Genomic DNA, 21,610 nt, shown 5'->3' on the forward strand with positions numbered 1-21,610 from the left:
CTGAACTAGTACCTTGGGACTATATTCTCATCTTATGACTTGAGTTTTGATTTAGAAATTTTAATGGTAATCAGAATCACAATAGAAAGCGTTTTTTAAAGACACAAGAAGAACAAAAAATCGTTTCCTGGAATTAATTTCCTTGCCTTCCCAATTAAAATGTGACAGAGGCAGTCATTCTGCCTTGCCAGGGTTTCTCTGGGCTGTGCAGTTCTCTAGATGTGTCTTTTCGATACAAAATTTCCCACTGCCAGTTTGATGTATCGTTCCTGCCCAATCGCCCCTATCTTTTCCTAGAAGGTGACACCCATAGCATCAGTACCAGGAAAGGACTGCTGACACATGACTAAATCGTGCAAAAGATCACAATTATGCATTCATTTCCATCTGCCTATAGTGAGTCACACACTGGGATGTGTGTGAGAGGGGATTCCCACCTTGAGACACTGTTGCTTTAAAAAAAAAAAAGGCAAGACTTGGTCAATACAAACTCCTCCTCCCGGGGTGGTTCTTTCAGGAGCAGCCGGACAGTTAAATAAAGCCCCAAGCATAGTCCCAGTTTAGTTACTCGGTGGGAGATCTCGAAGATAGTAAAGATGGCTCAGCAGTTTGTGGATTGTAAGATCAAAGCTGATAAAGTGGTGGTCTTCATCAAACCCACCTGCCCTTACTGCCAAAAAACTGTAGAGCTTCTCAAGCAGCTGCCTATCAAACAGGGGTCCTTGGAGTTTGTCGACATTACAGCCCAAAGAGATACAAGTGAGATCCAAGATTATTTACAACAGCTAACAGGGGCAAGAACTGTGAGTAGCTGTATTTGGGGAGTGCTGGGGGGAGTCATTGGTTTTGTGGCTATGTTGGGGATTTTTTCCCTTTACAGTCAGTTTTTTTGGTTCATTATCTGTATACCAGAAAAAGGAAAAAAAAACTACGTTAAACCCTCATCTAACTCTGTCTGTCAGATGTCTGTAAGGACATCTTAATTCTAGGCTCTGCTACTGAAGGAGTTATTCAGTCTCACTGTCATATTTGTATGGCTGAATTGAAATCCAGCCAGCCACCAGACCTCTCAAATCAGAGGGAAAAGAAAGGAGATAGGGGAAAAGGCATGTCATGCAGTTCTAATCAGGTTCAAAGTAACTTGATTGCAGAGGTTTTGTGAATAATTCAGAAGTTATCGAGTTCTTTTTGTAAACAGGGCTAGTAAATGATTACTTTCAATTTATAGCCCTTCTATAATTGGGGGAGAAACCGGAAAGGTAGGGAGGAAGGAAACTGAAAAGAGATAAGTTTCTGTTAGTTCCTTCACTTTGGTTTGTCACCTTGTTTGCTCTGTTTTCCTACCCCGAGGTGGCCTAAAAGAATCAGTTGCTGTTTCATTCTTGTTCATAGTCAATCCTCAGGTAAAGAACAGAATATTAAAAGATGAGACTGAGAGTTCTGTTGTATGGTTGCATCTGACCATCACACGAAGGACAATACTCACAAAAGGATGCAGCAAAAGCAAAACAAAATAAAAACAAAACACTTTGGTACTTAGTGTATGAAGAGGACCTGGATTTGAGTCTTCCATTTACCTTGAATTTGTGTGTGTGTGTGTGTGTGTGTGTGTGTGTGTGTTTGGAAATGATATGCAACTATAACTTGTGAAAAAACAATTATGAATTTAGCCACAATTATAGGGGGAAATACAGTCATTGTCAACCTTTCAGTTTTTTTTAAAGAAGTACATCTAGAAGGAGTTTCAACATTCTGTACAGGAAGGGTTTTGGTATTTGCTACTGTATAAGGAAGTGAGTTCTCTGTCATTTGGTAATATTCAAATAGAAACTTGGGTTCAAACCCAGGCTTCAAGACTCCAGAGCCCTTTCTGTAAGACTGGATGAGAAACTACCAGTCAAACTGGCCTGCTTGGCATGGATTATGGGTTAAAGGTGAACATTGGAGGTTAAAGCAGCCTTTCTTTTTACAGAATGGAATAAGTAACAGTTCTGGGACACTCTGACTTTGTTCCCACAAGCCCACTTCAGAAATGTGTGCCAGCTCTGCTCTGGAAACTATTAGGTTTGGGTTTTTTGTTTTGTTTTTCTTTTTTTTTAAATGTCTAGAAGAAGCTTCTATTACATGCAACTGAAATATATGAGCAGCTTCCAAAGCCTGAGTTATAAAAAGATGTGGTCCTGCACAAGCTGAAGAAATTTGCTTTCTCTATGAGAGGCTGCTTTACCAGATGTTTATTTAAATCCCATTCAGTTGACTCCAGACCTGCAAATGTAATAAGTGACAAATACTCTCAGATTTCAATAATTTCAGTGAAAGGCAAGTATATCACAAGCTTGTTTAGCAATGTTACAATCTGATAATAAGAAGCAGATGGAAGATTGGCTGAAAGCCAGGAAAACCAATGATTAAATCTTGCTTCTGACATATTGGCTGTGTAACCCAGAGCAATTACCTATAAATTATAAAGAAGCCACCCACCTATAAGAAGGAATTTCCTCATCTGGGATTTTCCAATATTAATGAAATTTTGAGTCCAGATAATTATGTAAAGACATGAAAGTTGGAGAATGAGCAAATGGTTCAGAAGAGAAGCTAAATGATGATCCAAAGGGGACTGGACTGAATCTCACAGGAAGGAGCAAAACCAAGAAAGAATGACACAGAAGCTAAGGGAAGAGATTGTTCAGGGATGGGAGTGGGTAGCTGAGGTAGTCTTCTAGGTCAAAAGTTGAAAAGAAGTCAAGGAGAATTGTACACCATGGGGTGTGATATAGGATATACAAAGGAAGGTTTCTAAAACCCAAGCTGAATGGAATCAATCAACAATAGTTGGTGTCTTATCTGGCTCAGGGACTATTTAAACAGTGACTAACCTTCCTGGACTGAATTCACTGTTGCATTGGGACAGGAAAATGTATCTATCCCCTCAGGTATTCTCCTCCTCTTCTTCCTTGCACCACCAGGTCTTCTGAAATTAGTTACCCTTAAATTTTGTTTTATCTGTTATCTGTATTTTTTTTAATGTTTTTTATCTCCAGACAAAGATAAATTGATTTGTATTGCATTCTGTATGAGTGTTTGTTACAATGAATGAATGAATCACACTATGGGAATGGACAAAGGGGAACTTCTGGATATATTGTCTTACAGACTTGAAAGTGAACCTACATTGAACATATATGTCTGTCTCTGCTCTGCAACTCTGGGTCTCTGTCTCTCACTATGTCCTGGTCTTTCTCCACTCAACATAGTGTGTAAGCTATGACATTCTTGCCCTATCACTTCCTCTTTTTGCCTTCCTCCCCTATTTTCTCAATTATTTTTCTTACTCTCCCACAAAGTTGAAGAAGAAGCCATGATCCAAATCAACAAGGATTTTTTGATCACCACCTTTTATGGACCAGGCTCTGTGTTTAGCACTGGAGATACAATGATGCCTAAAATAAAAGTGCAACAACCTGCATTGTCCTTAGGGCTGTGGCAAAGCAAGGTATATGCAGAGCAATTCAAAATTATTTGGTAGGGAGAGGGCTAGTAATTTGGGAGGTCAGTTAAAGCCTCCTGTAGGAAGGAAAGAAGCCTGCAGAGAAATGGAATATCATCTCTGGAGAACCAAGAATAATCCAATGCAGCTGGAATATAGAAGCAAAGGGTATGCAGGCAGTAATGTGAGGTCATTGTGGAGCATATTAGGAAGAAACAAATTCCAAACAAAGAAATTTGTTTATTATATTAGAGATTATTCATAAACAGGAGGACAACATGACAAGAATGATATTTTTAGGAACATAACTTTTTCTATTCTGTAAAAGATGGAATGGAGAAGGGACAGGTCAAAGGTAGGTAGAACAAGAAGCTGTAGAGTGAAGAGAAGGTGCTAGGAGGAATCCAAATGAAGGACTATCCTAAATAAACCATTTCCTTTTCTTGGTCCTTTTTGGGGAAGTCAGCTTTTTATTTTTAACATTGTTGTTTGCTCCATTTTTCTTTCTTCTCTTTTCCCTTTCTCTCATAACCACAGTTTTAATTTTTAAAAAATACCTTTAAGACTCAATTTGTTGTTTTTTTTTTTAAAGTACTACTTACTAAACCTCCGGAAGAATAGTTTTTCCACTTCAGCCCCCTCCTAAGTAGAAGGACCAAAATCTTAAAAGGACCAAGATTCATCAGTTGATATTTGATAGTTTGATGAAAAATTTTTTTTCAAAGTACAATTATTTTTTGTAATGATTTGAATTTAAAGTACATTTATACAGAGAAGAAATATTATAATACAATTAATAAAAACATAAGAAATCCTGTCAGTTGACACAGGTGGTAAGGTGATTTCTTTTCCATTTAATTGATCCTATTTATAATAATTGACTTTTCCCCATTACTGCCTAAGTCATGATTTTGTTTCTGAAATTTCTTCAGAAATTCAGCTGTCCTGTAAATGAGCTTAAGTTTAAAAATCTAGTTTTCCATGCTAATTACTGTGCTATTCTTACTTCAAGGTAATCTGTTATCGTGTGTGTGTGTGTGTGTGTGTGTGTGTGTGTGTTTTATTTTTTCCCAATTACATGTGAAGATAGTTTTTTCAATATTCAGTTTTGTAAGATTTTGAGTTCCAAATTTTTCTCCTTTCCATCTCTTCCCTCTTCCCTTTGCCAAAGACTGAAAATCTGATAAACTATCCGAGAATTGTTTCTTCAGTAATCTGATATGAGTTATACATGTAGATATAGGTTATTCATATAGAAACATATAGATATATAGGTATAGGTTATACATATAGATATGTGTGTAATACATATAGATATGGGATGTCTCTTCTCCTTAAGAATGTAGATGGATATCAAGGATTTTTTTTTCTAGTATCTATCGACCATCATTATCTTTTAAGGATTTCTGGTTTGTTATTCAAAGATATCTGGACCATCATCTCTAATCTTGCAGATGGACTCAAACAATGAACAATTCTTATTAGTGGGAGGGAAGAATGGGATCCTTAGCCTCTCATTCCCAATTTCCAAACCATCATGTTGTCTCCCATACCTCTGCTCTGGAACCAATCATTGATTTTTCTAGTTATGATGTTGAGCTCTTTTAAGCAATAATAACTTGTTTCCCAGGTACAAAGTCCCATTCTTTGTTCTGTATGCCTCAAAATTATTTTTAAAAAAAAGAGCTGTCCCCCTCACTCAGGGATCTTAGCTTAGCCAGGGAGGCTGACCTATTTATTGGTAAATTTGGGCTTTACTAATAAATTTGGTCATGTTTGGAATTTTGTGCCTTATTCTACCTTAATATTAACTGTTAAACTACCTTTTACTATACAACTTCCATTGGCTTAAATGTGAGGTGGAAAATATTTTAGATTGATTATGAGCAATTTTCTAGGTATGTATGTATCTCTATCTAGACAGACTACCTGGCATAGAAGGCAGAGTGCTAATCTGGGAATGAGGAAGACCTCTGTACAAATCTTGCTTCTGACCCTGCATACACATAAGATCACAAAGGAAAATCTTTTAATCTCTCAGTTGATTTAGGCAACTCCTTAGGATTTATCTATTAAAACATGGTTATTTGCTTCTGGCTCAGAAAAGGAAGTTTTCATACCAGAAGTTCCCTAGGCTGGCAGAATCACAGTCATAGCCCTTTGAGTTAAGTAGTATGTTACTATTTATTACAGATGCTGTTTTACTCTTGAGGAAACAATTCTCAGATAGCTAGCTGTTAATATATAAGAGCAGTTAAGTGGCACAGTGGAGAGAGCACTGGCCTTGGAGATAGGAAAATGGATGTTTGAATCCAGGAGTTTGAATCTAGCCTCAGAAACTTGACTACTATGATCTGGGTGACCTTGAACAAGTCACTTAATTTGGATTACCTCACATCCAGGGCCCTCTCCTGTTGTCCAGATTCATATCTGGCCACAGGACCCAGATGACTCTGGAGGCGAAAGCACCCCTCTCATTCAGATCCAGTTCATGTGCTTTTCATGACATCACCTCCCTGGTGTGATCTTCTTAAAAAATGAAGGACATAAAAAAACATTAAATTAAATATAAAATAGGGAAATTTCTGGGAGGGTCTATGTTTATTGTGTGCCTGCATGCATGCAGGAAGAAGACCCAAAAAAGATGTTCTTGTTCTCCTAGGGTTAATTAGCTGGCAACTTGAATCCCAGATCTTCCCTATATAATTTGAGCTCCCTCCTTCAACTTGTGAGAAAAGATGTTAAATGAATCCTGTTTTGCTCAGACATCTAAGATGAAAGATCACTAGATAAATTACTTTTTAATGTTTCTTTAGAGGGAAACTATGTTACTATGGTTTTGTAATAGTAGCTAAGCAAAATAATAGGCAACTTTGAAACATGGTAAACAAAAACTCATTGATACTTCTTTACATTCAATACAATATCATTATCTCTTGGCCTCTTGTAATAACCTTTCCCCCCTACCATGGAACAATCACTTTAAAAAATATATCTATATCTATATCTATATCTATATCTATATCTATATCTATATATATCATCTATATCTATATATCATCTATATCTATATCTATATATATCTATATATCATCTATATCTATATCTATATCTATACCTATCTATACCTATCTATATCTATATCTATCTATATATCATCTATATCTATATCCATATCTATATCTATATCTATCTACACTGAAATGAGCTTTAAATCAAATTCTCATGTTTGTAATATGTAGAAAGTTGCTCTTGCTACAGACTGTAGCTATTTACTTATCTACCTTTAGACAAACACATTATGTATGGGTGTATAATATATGAATGTGTATCTATCTATCTATCATCTAGCTATCTAGCTATCAATCTGTCTCCTGCTATTGTTCAATTGTTTTTCAGTCATTTCTAGGGACCCTTTTGGGGTTTTCTTGACAAAGGCAATGGAGTGGTTTGCCATTTCTTTCTCCAGTTTATTTTACTTATGAGAAAAATGAGGTAAACAGTGTTAAATGACTTAGTTAATAAGTAACTGAAGCTAGATTTGAACTCTGAAAGATGGATCTATCCGACTCCAGGCCCCCATAGCTCTGCCTGTGTGTGTGTGTGTGTGTGTGTGTGTGTGTGTGTGTGTGTGTGTGTTCAGAATATGAAGGGTTTATTACGGGTTTTTCAGCAATGGAGAATATTAAAGCCCAACGAAAAAGGGTTATTTCTTTTCATCTATTCGTAATTTAAGTCATTAACATCTGTTTGCTTTTTTTTTCTTCAGGTGCCTCGGGTATTTATTGGTAAAGATTGTATCGGTGGATGCTCAGATCTCATAGCCTTGCAACAAAATGGCCAGTTGCTACAAAAGCTTCAGCAAATTGGAGTATTACAATAATTTCCAGTAAGTGGCAGGTATTAGAGAAGTGATAAAGTTTTTGGAAAGTTTAAAAGAATAAGAATCTCTATTTTTATTTATATCTTGTGTAATCTTTCTGGCTAAGAGGGAAAGAAGACCAACAAGCTAGGAGTAGTTTAGACATCTGGATATGAAATATATCCAATGACAGAAGTCATTTGGAATTTTTCCATTTTATAGAGAGTGAGTGGGGCTAAATCATTTTACTTTATTTTTATTCACATAGTAAATGGGGTTATATTGTCACCCATATGTTGTCATTCAGTCATGTCTAACTCTTCATGATCTCATTGGGGGCTTTCCATTTCCTTCTCCCATCTCATTTTTCATATGAGGAAACTGAATCAAACAATTAAATGATTAATTCAGGGTCATATGGTTAGTAAATGTCTGAGGCCAGATTTGAACTCAGGAATATGGGTTTTCTTGACTTCATGCCCAGAATTACATCCACTCTGCCATCTAGCTGCCTTGCCCCCATTTAGTTGTCTTAAAGACCAGTGGTTTTTAAACACAAAAGTAAACTGTAAAAGACCATTCTACAAGGATCTTAGCTATAGAAGCTAGTTGAATGAATGAATTTATTTATATGCCAACAACTAATAAATAGGGCAGCTAGGTGGAACAGTGGATAAAACACTAAACCTAGAGTTAGGAAGACCAGAGTTTAAATCCAAACCTCAGGGTCATGAATAATCAACACAATAACAATATTGTCTATTATAGAGATTGTATATTACATATATATCAAAGGACATACATATATGCTCTCATCTATACATACATACATACATGCATAAACCTGTAGACAAAGAATCATATATTAAAGATTACATATATATATATATATATATCTGTATAGACATAGATTTACACAGGTATACCTGAGCAGAAATGAATTTATATATATATATATCCATAAAGATAAATAGATATAGATATAGATATGGATTGAAAGAGAAAGAGAGAACACTACAACCTTCCCATTCAGCTTTTTATACTACCCTAGGCTACATAATGTAGCTGGAAAGGACTGCAGAAATCATCTAGCTTGCTCACTTTACAAAGAAAGGGACCTAAGAAACTGAAATTCCTTTTTCACCATCATATAGCCAGTGTTTTGTTGGCCTATTATTCAGTTACTTTCTATAAAAGATCACATTTGAATTTTATGAATTAATATTCTAGAGAGGAGGAGGAAAAGATGGGAGAAAGTTACCATTTCAAGAATAATCTTGTGTCTTTGTTCTACTGCAGGGTGCTTGGAAAATGGAATCTTAAATGATATTGTGCTGGAATACGTAGCAATTTTGCCTCTCAACTCCTCCTATCCTGCAAGAACATTTTAATTCCTAAAATGTTAAATCAGAAAAAGATTTTATTTTCTTTCTGGAAATGTTGCTTCTATTACCTTTTACATTTCCAAATGGTCTAGTATTTAAAACCTTTCTAGCCAGCTCAATAAGAAGAGGTCATTAAGCTCATCCTAAATCACATGGAAGAACTTCGGAACACCTTACTCCAGTACAACATTTTCTTCAGTCTTCCTGCTGTAACTTCAATCCATGGATATGCTTGGTTTCATTCTGGTTTAATCATGTAACTTCTAAAAGCTTTTGCTAAATTCTCTCAAGATTGAATGAGTTTAAGATCAGAGATTTATAGTTTGGGAACTGAAAGAGGCCTCAGAGAGTTTAAATGACAGGCTGAAGGATGTTCTTAAAAGTGCTTTCTTGGGGCAGCTAGGTGACGTAGTGGATAAAGCACCGGCCCTGGAGTCAGGAGTACCTGGGTTCAAATCCTGCCTTAGACACTTAATAATTACCTATCTGTGTGGCCTTGGGCAAGCCACTTAACCCCGTTTGCCTTGCAAAAAATCTTTTTTTTAAAAAGTGCTTTCTCCTGTTGTTCTTCACATTTTCTTTCCATCTGCTAGGGTTCCCAGGCTCTCTTTGCATAGAATAACAGATTTATGGTTGAAAAAAGGGATCTGAGGTCATCTGCTCTATCCCATTCAATTCACAGATTCATTGAGAATTGGTAGCAGATTTGTAAATGATCTAACATTTTGAAAATCTTATTTCAATAACCATGTCCTATTGGAAATTGAGATACTTCAACTTTAAAATTTAGCTTTTGCACTGATACCAGTCACAATTTTCAGGAAAGTGGTTTTATTTCTTAGAACTTCTTGTTCTAGAGTTGATCCATTGCTGGGTCAAATTCCTATCAAGTTCTTAAAATCACATGTATATTGTGATAATATACAATACAGAATGGTGAATCAAACATATAACATAAATAAATGAAATCATGTATAATTTCAGTAGGTACCATTTGATTTGGGTTTAGTTCTATCTTCAATAATCAAAAAATAAAAGATTCTAATTTAATATATTATCTAGTTTGCATCCTATTGAATGATGCCTCTTAAAACCAGTAAAAATGTAAGAAAACAAAAAAACTGTGGGTCAGAGAGAGTTTAGGAAACTCAACCAATAATGGACTAAGACTAAGAATAAAAAAATAAACAATTAATAACCAAACCTCCAGTGACCTCATAGCCTTAAAACAGATATTAAAATATGAGTGCAAATGGCTTTTTTTCATTATTCCTTTCATTTAGTCCTTACTGTCAATTTACCTCCCTCACAAACCATCTTTGTGATAGCTTTTCCTTAGAATACAAGTTTGTCTGTAAGGAATATGCAAATACTAACAGTAGCCACCTTGTGAAGGGCACTGTACCTTATTTGTATATGATTTTGGTCCAGTTTGATAACTGGAAGTCTGGGAGGTGCCTATGTCTGGGACTTGATGAAAATCTCTAGAACTTAGTTCACAATAGTTAATAGTAGGTCTTATGTTATATTTTGACTGGTCTAGCATTTTCAAAGGCAATCATCTATATAATTCTAAAATAAGTGTTGTCTTTTCACAGCAAACATACTAAGGGAAAATGGTACAGATTGTACTTTATCAAATCTCAGACAAAATAGTTAATTCAAAAAATTAAAATAAAATACTGGCCAAGTAGCCACAATTTTTAAAAATTATGTGACTTTTCCTGGCTTTTGGTGACTCCTTGGGTGCTCTGGGCAGAGCTGAGGAGGTGGGGAGCAAAGGCAGCAGCATCAAGACCAATGAAATTGCAAGTTTTATATAGTCACAGTTTTCATGCCAAGTGTTTCTTTGCATTTGGAAACTCTGAAGGGAGAAAGACTTTTTTCCCCCTCAGTAGCTTTGCCTTCTTCTGGTGTTTTTACAACTTGGCTGTCTTCTTCCTTGCCTAATGATGTGTTCGGAATCTTTTGCATACAGGAATCTTCCCCCTCCCTTCTTCCCCCCATGTTTGTTTAATTTGAGAATACTGTTTTTCATTTTTTCACCTTTATCAAGTAAACACAGTCCTTTATATGGAGGGCTGCCTCCTTCTTGTCACCGGCCTTCTACTGTACTTAATGTATCCAAATCATGATTAAGTTAAGACAATCACCCTCAAGATGTCATTGGTCCTCTTCAAGAGCAAAGGATGAATAAAATAATATTCATGGTTATAATTGCTGTATATGCAAATGATGTATAACATAATACTGATAATAAATTTTAACTGATGTAACAGGTGCTGACTCTATCAGAGAGACTCTTTAATATGGTACTGTGGTATTATTGTAGAATATCTCCCACTGAATTAAAGTGATAGGTTACTGCAATTGAATAAACCCATAATGCAGAAATTATAAAGGTAAAAGTCTAAGATTTATTTTGATTAAGCACAGGTTCAGAAAGAAAAAAATGACCCCAAAGAAATATTTTATAGATAAAAATCACATCAGAAAATAATTTTTGACATAGCATCTCTTAAGTCATAAAAGTTAAACACATCATAATCTCATACATCCCCTAGGAAGTAGTCATAGTGAAACAGACTATAATCTAAGTGGTAACAGATTATATTTAAAGGATCTGCATTGGGTTAGTTGAGAGGGAAGATTTACATGCTTCAAAGGTAATACAGATTCAGAGACAATTGGAATCCTTTCTCAAATCGGGCAAGTCAAATTACTTCAGAAATCCTTTGTTCTCTCTTGGCTTTTTATTTAAGGGATGTTTGAGGACTTGAGTATATTTTCATATCCTATGAAACAGGCTTCAGCTAGTTCAATGAACTAATTTGGAAAATAGCTCTGACCTAATGAAAATGAATAAAAGAAAAGCAAAAATTCTCATAAAGATGATGTCTATAGATCTGTAGATCCCCTTACAAAATATTTTATATGCATAAAACAAAATACATAGGCTACTCTTAGGGACTGTTGTGTATGGGAGCATTGTAAATTATCTTCACCTGGTGTCCTTGAGTACCAGAGCCTTATTTTACTAAGTGCCACAGGAGTGGGAGTGGATTAGAGACTGGGGAGGTATTTAAGCACTGATATTTTGGTAAATAACGGGGGAGAACCTTGGAGACCTTGGTATATAGGGAGAAATTTATCTTTTACCCTTCGATTAAGGGACTCAACAGGCTACAAAGGAAATGTATTATAGAAAATATAGTAATCAAAACAAGCTGGTCAACTCCAAGTTTAGAACTGTTGCCATCAGATTTCTGCCTTGAAATTTTTCTCCCTTTCTTCTTCCCTCTTCCTATCTTCTATTTCCCTCTCTGTCTCTATACTGAAATGAGATGGTAGTAAAAATTAACTTGCTAATAAAATCTGTGCATAGGGTCATACTAATGACACATAGGCTGAAGTTGGAATTGTGTTATTTTTTTGTTGTATATTTCCCTCCCCTAACCCTATATGTGGCCCTATGGGGTAGCTAGATGGTAGAGTGGATAGAGCACTGGCCTTGGAATCAGGAGTATGGGAGTTCAAATCCAGGCCCAGATGCTGGATGTTTATTATCTTTATGATGGTGGGCAAGTCACTTAACTCTGCCTTGCATCCAGGGTCATCTCCGGTTGTCCTGATTCATAACTGGCCTCTGAACCCAGATGTGGAGGAGAAAGTGAAGCTAGTGACTTAGCATAGCTCCCCCTCACTCAAATCCAATTCATATGCTTGTCATGGCATCACTTCCCTGATGGCATAGTTTTCAATAATGAAGGACAAACATCATCATTATCATCATGTGGCCCAAGAGGAAAAAAATCTGATTAAATAGGCAGAATTTTTATATTCTATGCTGAATTCAATTCAACAAGCATGATTTAAGTAAAAGACACTGTGCTAGGTATTTGTAATTATTAATTAAGGAAGAATGCCATAGACTTGCCTCAAGGAGTTTATTATATAATGGGAAATACAAAACAGACACATACAAAAATTAAACAAAGCAGACTATGATGATGAAAGAGAAATCAAATAGTGTGCTAACAAAATCTAAGAAGCAAAGATCACTTTCAGCTGGGGAAGGGGTGGTTCAGGAAAAGTTTCAAGGAAGTGATGACACCTGGCTTTAAGAAAAAAGGACTTCAAAGAGCAGATCTGAAAGAAATAGGCATTCTAGGTGTGGGGAATTGTCTAGGTTAAATTAAGAAGCTAGAAAGGGCAGGGCAAGACCCGGGTAAAGCTAGCTTGCCCTGTAGGTGATTTTCCTTTCATGTGTTTTTTTTTTCCTCATTATGAAGGAAGCTCTTTGAGAGGGGGATTGTTTTTCTTTTGCCCCTTGTATATCCAGCACTCAGAACAGTGTTTGAAAAATGTTTTTTATTCATTCATTCTTTGAGAATATAAAAAATATTTTTAAATGTCACAGTTCTTGGCCACAAGGAACCTCAATTCAATAGATAATATTAGAAAAATGAGTTCAATTTTATAAAATTTACTAAATTTCTCAACAGTGAAATTCAGTCAAAGCAGTTCTCAGGGAAAATTTATCATTAAACAAAAAAGGTAAAAACAATCATTGAATATAACTTTAAAAATTAGAAACAACAAAGTAAAAAACCATAAAGAAAAAACAATATCATAGTTTATTGTAATAAACAATATAGAGAGTGAGTTAAATAAACTAGAAGATAATTGAAAGAAAATGGGAGGGGAAAAATTAATAAAATAAACCATTAGCTAATTTGATTATGAAAAACCTTAAATGTCTCTCCTTAGAGGTTTGTATTTTCTCCTAAAAGCCATAAAAAATAACTGAAATTTTTTGAGTAGAGAAATAACAGTGTCATCTGTACTTTCTTAAGTTTAATTTGGCAAGTAAATGAAGCTGGATAGATTGGAGAAAGAGATTAGATGCAGAACAAAGGTAGCGAATATAATAGTCTAAGTAAGAATCTAAAACAGGAAAGCAGGAGCTGAGACGGTGAGATATTCTGGAGGTACATACAATAAAACATGGTGATTGAATGTCCTCATAAGGCAAAGGCAACTCATTTGGATGACAGGAAGTATTGTGCCCTCCATGCATATAAACACAAAAGGGGCAGGTTTTGAGAATATAAATATAAATTTAAAGTAATATAAATATAAATTTTGCACATGTTGAGTTTGAGATGTCAATGTGACACCTAGGAGATTTCCAGTGAGCAACTGGAAATGAAGAACCAGAGCTCTATGAAGAAGTAGGGGCTGGTCACAAAATTTATATGAAATCAGTGACATAAATGAGATCACTAAAGAGAAGAAGAATGAGGGTCAAAAATGTAGAATGCTCTTTCTAGAAGTTTAACAATGAAGGACAGTTATAGGCCAATATCTTGAGAAGGTGACAGGGAAAAAGGCAGGTTGGGTTTTTCCCTTAAGAATGGAAGAGAACTGAGTATTTGTAAACGGGGGGAAAGAGCCAATAGAGTGAAAGAAATTAAAACTGAAATGAGGGGCAGCTAAGGTGGTGCAAGTGGATAGAGCACCGACCCTGAAGTCAGGAGGACCTTAGTTCAAATTTGACCTCAGACACTTAATAAATTACTTAGGTGTGTGACCTTGGGCAAGTCACTTAACCCCATTGCCCTGCAAAAACCAAAAAAATTTTTAAAAAATGAAATGAGCTAATTACTACAGCAAGATACAAGAAGAAACAAAGGAATTAGGTTAAGGGTAGTAATTGCAAGAAGGGTCACATCATCCTGAGTTTGAAAGGGGAGGATATAGAAAAGTTTTGATATTATTGAGGATGTGCCAACCATGTGGCCTTTATCAAACAATTTCTCTGCAGAGAGAGAGAGAGAAAGAGAAATGTTAAAAGTTGGGGCCTAAGAAGAAAAAAGAATATTTGGAACCACTACTATGGAAAGTCTGAAAGGCAGTCAACTAGATGAATAAAGAAATGGCTTGCTGAGTAACAGTGAGGCTCGCTTTAAGTTAAGTAGCATGATCTCATAATAGTTCAAGAGGTTTGGGTCAGTCCAGTCCAATAATTCAAAACTTGGGGGTGAAATACAATAAAATACTCATGGACAGAAAGAATCAAGAAAAATAAAGTTGCTTACACATAGAAAATTAAAAGAATACAACTTAACCTTTGTCTCTGCACTCACCATGTCAACAACCCTGAATGAAAAAGATTTTTTTCAAGCTTATTTAGCATTTTTTTAAAGAGAGATTTTATTTATTTTGAATTTTACAATTTTTCCTCTAATCTTGCTTCCCTCCCTCCAGCCCCCACAGAAGGCAGTTTGTTAGTTTTTACATTGTTTCCATGGTATACATTGATCTAAGTTGAATGTGAAGAGAGACAAATCATATCCTTAAGGAAGAAAAATAAAGTATAAGAAATAGCAAAATTACATAATAAGATAACTTTTTTTTTCAAATTAAGGGTAATAGTTTTTGGTCTTTGTTCAAACTAATCAAAAAAGATTTTAAATCCTGTTAATCCACCCGCTTGTCAAAGACTGGGCTTTTTATACCTCTGGCAACAAGAAAGAAATGGTCTTGGTTCTGTCTCTAGTCCCTAGGGTCAACCAGTTCTCTAGATGGTCCCCTTATTTTCTTCAAGTGTCATAATATGCCTTCCCTAAGTAGGAGCCATTAGGGTGGTATTAGTATTAATCCAGGGTTGGAAATTAAGGATAAAAGAGTAATTTTTCAATATTCATCCATTTGGAAATTTATGTTACACATTTTTCTATTACCCTCCCTTCCCTCCTTCCTCCCCTTAGCAATGAACAGTCTGGTAAAAGTTGTTCATAGACATTTCTGTTTAACTTATATTAGTCATTTTGTGTAAGAGGAAGTAGGACCAAGGAAAAAGAAAGAAAACCATGAGAGAGGAAGGAAAAAAAGTGAACATAGTATACTTTCAGATTCCATTTTTGTTCCCCCCCCCCCATGAGGATGATATTGTCCATAACAGGTTTCCCAGTGTTATCCTTGATCTCTGAACTTACTGAGAAGAGCTGCATTCATCATAGCTGATCAATACTGTTAACGTGTACAATGTTCTCTTGGTTCTGCTTTCTTCAAATAGCAATGAATTTGAAAGGTTGGAAATGGTCAACACAAAACTGTGAAAAGAGGTCACAGGTGATGGAATAGGAAAAATGGGAGGAATTGAAGTAAATAGATTAGAATTAGATAAGTCTAAAGTTCCAGGTAGAGAGATGGAAGAATAAGAGACTTTGGTCAGAAAAGGGAATTTCTAAGTTCAGAATCTAGAAGAAAAGTAGTTTCATGTGATAGAGTTCTGAGATAAAACCAACCTTATACATAGTTGATATAAAGTTAATATAGAGGCCATGGAAGTGGTCTGGGTGCTAAGTGTTATCAATATAAATACTGAAGTAGTTAAAGATAGCAGGGATTGGTGTGGAATAGAATATTTTAAACTGGTTACACTGAGGAAGAGGAGATGTTTAGGAAATGATAAGAATTTGGACAGGGTGGTATGGGATGGTATGAACTTCTAAGGCGAGTAAGAATTTCCAAATTTCAATTAGAAACAAATAATAACCTGATTTTTGCTTGGAGTCATGAGAAAAAAGGGGTATTAGAAAGGGGTGGTGTGAATCAGGAAAAAGCCAGATTTCTATTGAAAGCCTGAAGCTCCTGGAAGGAGCTTAAATAAATGTTTGAGGAAGAAGTTTCAGAGGGCACACAGAAAATAGTAGACAAAAGAAGATAAGGTCAAAGAAGTTTGATCAGAGCTAGATTAGAAAGAGAGTGAGAAGAGCCAGCATGAGAAAAAGATTTTGGTTCTATTTGGTAACAGTCAGGACAAGTGGTTGATGTTGGCTAACCAAAGGACTAGGGGAGCAGAAACATGAATCACCTTGGACAAGTAGCAACTCCATTCAGTTTCATCTTTAAAAATAAATGCTCAGGCAAGATACAGTCAAAAATCCCTTGGAATTCTAAAACTATGGTCTTACTTTGAAATTCAAATGCTAATGAAAAGGAAACTGACCATCCAATCTCCTACATAATTATAAGAAAATTGATTGGAACAGGAAAAGGTCTCTCTCTAAAGAGAGAAAGAACTTACTTGGAGCAAAGATACACATCCATTAGATCTTGAGGTTTCTTGAGATGTTGACCATTTAATCTATAAACAAGTAGATCTTAAGAACCTATTATGTGTTGGAAGGGATGTGGGAAATCTGGGACACTAATACATTGTTGGTAGAGCTGTGAACACATCCAACCTTTCTGGTGAGCAATTTAGAATTATGCCCAAAGGGCACTAAAAAATACCCTTCCACTACTGGATCTGTACCCTGAAGAGACCATGCAAAAAGTGTAAAAACATCACTTGTACAAAAATATTCATAGCAAGCCCTGTTTGGGGAATGGCTGAACAAATTGTGGTATATGTATGTTATGGAACATACATATAGAAACCAAGAGGGATGGGATTTCAGAGAAGCCTGGAAAGACTTGCATGAACTTGCATGATCGAAATGAGCAGAAGAACACTGTACAACCTAATAGCAATATGGGGGGGGGGGTGATGAGCAACCTTAACGGACTTGCTTATTTCATCAATGCAATAATCAGGGACAATTTTTTTAATTAAAGATTTTATTTATTTTGAGTTTTACAATTTTTCCCCCAAATCTTACTTCCCTACCCCCTGAAAACAATTTGTTGGTCTTTGCATTGTTTCCATGTTGCACACTGATCCAAATTGAGTGTGATGAGGGAGAAATCATATCCTTAAGGAAGAAACATAAAATATAAGAGATAACAAGATCAGACAATAAGATAACAGGTTTTTTCCCTAAATTAATTTTTTCCTTGAACTTTGTTCAAACTCCACAGTTCTTTCTCTGAGTACAGATGGTATTCTCCATTTCAGACAGCCCCAAATTGACCCTGATTGTTGCACTGATGAAATGAGCAAGTCCATCAAGGTTGCTCATCAGCCCCAGGTTGCTGTTAGGGTATACAGTGTTTTTCTGGTTCTGCTCATCTCACTCAGCATCAGTTCATGCAAATCCCTCCAGACTTCCCAATCAGGGACAATTTTAGAGCATCTGTGATGGAGAATACTGTCTGTATCCAAAGAAGGAACTGTGGAATTTAAACGAAGACCAGTCTATTACTTTCATTTTTTTTTAAAAAAGTGTCTTATGTACTACATAATTTTGCCATCTCTAATATTTTATTTTCTCCTCAAGGAGATGATTTCTCTCCCAACACATTCAGTTTCAATCAGTGTATAGCATGGAAATAATGTGAAGATTACCAGACTGTCTTCTGTGAGGGGATGGGATGAAGGAAGGGAGGGTGGGTGGAAAAATTGTAAAATTCAAAACCTTACAGAAAATGATGGGTAGAAACCACTATTGTATATAATTGGAAAAATAAATAAAATATTAATAAAAAGAGCCTATTATGTTCAAGACACGATAATATATATTTCAAGAGTGATATGCTATCCAGCCTCCCCACATACATAAAGAAATATATCCAACACCAAAGTCTATTTATTATATCTTGCCAGAGAAAGATATAATAATAATATTATATTCTCTTGCTGAGAATGAGTCATGTGCAAGGAGTTGGTATGGTGGATAGGACAATGAACTTGGAATCAGGAAAATTCATCTTCCCAATCTAACCTCAGACACTTACTAGCTTTTGGCCCTGGGCACCCTATTTTCTCAGTTCCTCAATTGTAAAATGAACTGGAGAACAGCAATCTTTGCCAAAAAAATCAAAATGGTGAACCATTCTATTGTCTTTGCCAAGAATATTCTAAATGGAATCATGAGGAGTCTGATACAACTAAACAACAACAAATCATATTGTTACGAAAACTCACAATCTTTCCTCTTAGAACTGAAATGGAATTACTAAAAAAACCTGAAAAGAAACCAATCAATCAACCAATAATGTAGTAAGGTGCTGAAAAGACATAAAAAAAATAGAAATACTGCATTGTTCCAAATGAAATGATTAAGTACAATACTCCCCTAGCAAAGGGGAATTTTCAGGGGCAGCTTGATGGTGCAATGGATAGAGCACCAACTTTAGAGTTAGGAGGACCTGAGTTTAAAACCTGCCTTAGACACTTAATTCTCACATAGCTGGGTGACCTTGGTCAAGTCACTTAATCCCATAGTCTTGCAAAAACAAAAAAAAAAGCAAAGGGGAATTTACTTGTCATGAATGCAAATGATAGAACTGATCTCCTGGGAATAAATAAATTTAGACTTTCAATGAGTTTTGGATAAATACAAGAGTAGTATTATGCCCACCTGAGCTTTATGTGGAGTAAAAGTTCATAATGGGACTTGCATAAAGTTGAAAAAAAAATCAGAAAAAATATTTACTCTATAACTCTTATTTGGCTAATGAGAAAAGAAAAGATTGAACTTTGTTTACCTTTTACATTAGAAGCTATGACAAACAAGTTTCTTAACCTCCACATTAGCATCATTCTGAGATTTCTCAATTATACTAAAGAAAATGTAAGGGACAGAATCTTGGATCAAAAAAGAAAACCAAGTAAAGGCATTGCTCTCTTGATAATCTATTATAGTGATGTGACACATACACAGGTAACTATAATACATGGTATTATGTGATGAGAGGCAGAGTAGTATCATGGTTAGCAAATTGATCTTAAAACCAGGAAGATCTGGGTATAAGTCTTACTTCTGACTCAACCTGGCTTCTTCCTAGTATTGGCAATCAGGCCAGGGAAAGTGTTAAATCAAGATTATTATCAAGTAAAGATAGCAATAGTTGTTGGTTGGAGCTTACCTTTATAAATTTGTTTCACTGGAATATTCCAGTGCAGTAGGGAGTGACATTCCCCATTTTGTTGTTGTTGCTTTAGACAGGACCTGTGATTTTATGGGAGCAGTGAGTTTCTAGTGAAAAATTGTCCCTGCCATATCAGCATCTTCTTTGCAATTTATATTCTGAGAGAGACTTGCCCAGGGTCACACACCCAGTATATCAGAGATAAGATTTGAATGTAAGTCTTCTTGACTCTGAAGCTTTACCACTCTGCTGCTGTTCAGTCATTTCAGTCATGGGGTTTTCTTGGCAAAGATAATTAGAATGGTTTGCCATTTCGATTTTCTTGGCAAAGATTGCTTTTTCCTTCTCCAACTCATTATGTAGATGAAGAAACTGAGGCAAATAGGGTTATATAATTTGCCCAGGATCACACAGATAGTAATTGTTTGAGGAATTTGAACTCAAAAAGAGTTCAACTCCAGACCTGGTGCTCTATGCACTGTGACATCTAGATGGCAAAAATGATATCAGATATCTTATTGTCTGATCTTGCTATCTCTTACACTTTATGTTTCTTCCTTAAAGATATGATTTCTCTCTCATCACATTCAATTTGGATCAATGTACAACATGGAAACAATGTAAAGACTGGCAAATTGACTTCTGTGGGGGGTGGGGGAGGGAAGTAAGATTAGGGGAAAAATTGTAAAACTCAAAATAAATAAAATCTTTAATCAAAAAAATGATATCAGATAGTATTTATCTAGGGCTTTAAGTTTTTCAAAGTCCCTTGTTGAGAAACATCAACCCTTAGAAGGTTGGTGTCTTTCATTGTTCCTATTTTGCAATAAGGGAACTGAGAAACCTTAAGTGATTTACCCAAGGTCACACATTTAGTAAACAAGAAAGGTAGAATTTAAACTCTGGTTTTCCTGATACCAAGTTCAGTTCTTCTTCCCTTGTGCCACCCACAAGGTTCTCTCTATACTTGTTTGTGCACATACATCTTTTAGTTCCCTAATCTACAATAAAGAGACAATTAGAGTTTAGTTTTAAGAAAAAGATCTGATTCTATTAAAATTTGTACTTTACCAAAAATAAATATAAAATAAATATATGCATAAATAAATAAATAAAAACCTGGCTTGTGAGGGAGCTGGAAATTATTTTTCTCTATGAGTTTTGAAGTAAATTTGTTAATAGTGACAGAAAGGCAAAAGTCCAAGCCTAAGGAGGGGTAGGTAAGAGATAATTCCAGAAAATTTCTGAGCACCTGGAGCACCAGTGCAAATGAGAAAGTAGTTAGTAACTCCTCGATCCATATAAAAAGAATTCTAAATACTTACAAAACTGGTTTAACCCAGCTCCAATTTATAGACCCTTTAAACTTAAAAGAATCTATAGACCAGGAAATAGTCATCTAGGTAAATGTGTTTGTGGAAACAAACCATTGGATTGAATCCAACACCCTTCCTGTTTCTTAAAAAGTTGGACCTTAATAAAAAAGAATCAACATTAGAAGGAAAAAATAAAAGATATTTTGCAAATTTCTTTCAAAACCTAGTAATTACAAAAAAAAGTAAAAGTGAAATGTTAAAAATGATCTATTTTAACTTATACAAATGGCTCTAGATCTCTTGTTTAGGTGAGAATCTAGCCCCTCCATGTAGCTGCAGTTTGATCTAGTTCTCTTAATGGTATGATCTTTAATATTCAAATAAAGCATCGATTTTGAGTTTCCTGTGGGATATAAGATGTTACTCTATATTTATAATTCTTAAAGTTTGCTTTTGAGAGTCCCAGAAATCCTTTCAAGAAGTTTGTGAAAGGTGTCTTTCTAAGGTGAGTTTCTGTCTTTTTGGCTCTGTCCCTCTCTGACTCTGTCTTTGTCTTTCTCTGACTCAGTCTGTTTCTCTCTTTCCAGAGCTATGAGACCCTAATAGAGGGGTTAGTTAGATGGTGCCATGGATAGAGAGCTGCCCCTGAAGTCAGGAGGACCTGTGATCAAATGTGGCCTCAAGCACTTACTAGATGTGTGATTTTGGGTAAGTCACTTAATCCTGATTATCTTGC

General features: G+C 35.6%; 2 protein-coding genes across 3 annotated transcripts in view; one reads left to right on the top strand and one right to left on the bottom strand.

Annotated features, from left to right (window-relative positions):
- Positions 1-21,610, bottom strand: part of RHOBTB3 (Rho related BTB domain containing 3) — a 124,467-nt gene that overhangs the window by 11,221 nt on the left and 91,636 nt on the right. The window lies entirely within an intron of this gene.
- Positions 512-11,014, top strand: GLRX (glutaredoxin). 2 transcript variants are annotated; one of them, XM_074202359.1, is made up of 3 exons: positions 512-803; positions 7,257-7,387; positions 8,649-11,014. In XM_074202359.1, the coding sequence occupies exons 1-2, from the start codon at positions 597-599 to the stop codon at positions 7,368-7,370; spliced, it is 321 nt and encodes a 106-aa protein (XP_074058460.1). In that variant the 5' UTR covers positions 512-596; the 3' UTR covers positions 7,371-7,387; positions 8,649-11,014. The 2 variants fall into 2 exon arrangements, with proteins under 2 accessions (XP_074058460.1, XP_074058459.1); XM_074202358.1 differs by having other exon boundaries at positions 514-803; positions 7,257-7,376.

This window comes from Macrotis lagotis, chromosome X (assembly GCF_037893015.1).
Source record: "Macrotis lagotis isolate mMagLag1 chromosome X, bilby.v1.9.chrom.fasta, whole genome shotgun sequence".
In the NCBI taxonomy this organism is placed as follows: domain Eukaryota; kingdom Metazoa; phylum Chordata; class Mammalia; order Peramelemorphia; family Peramelidae; genus Macrotis; species Macrotis lagotis.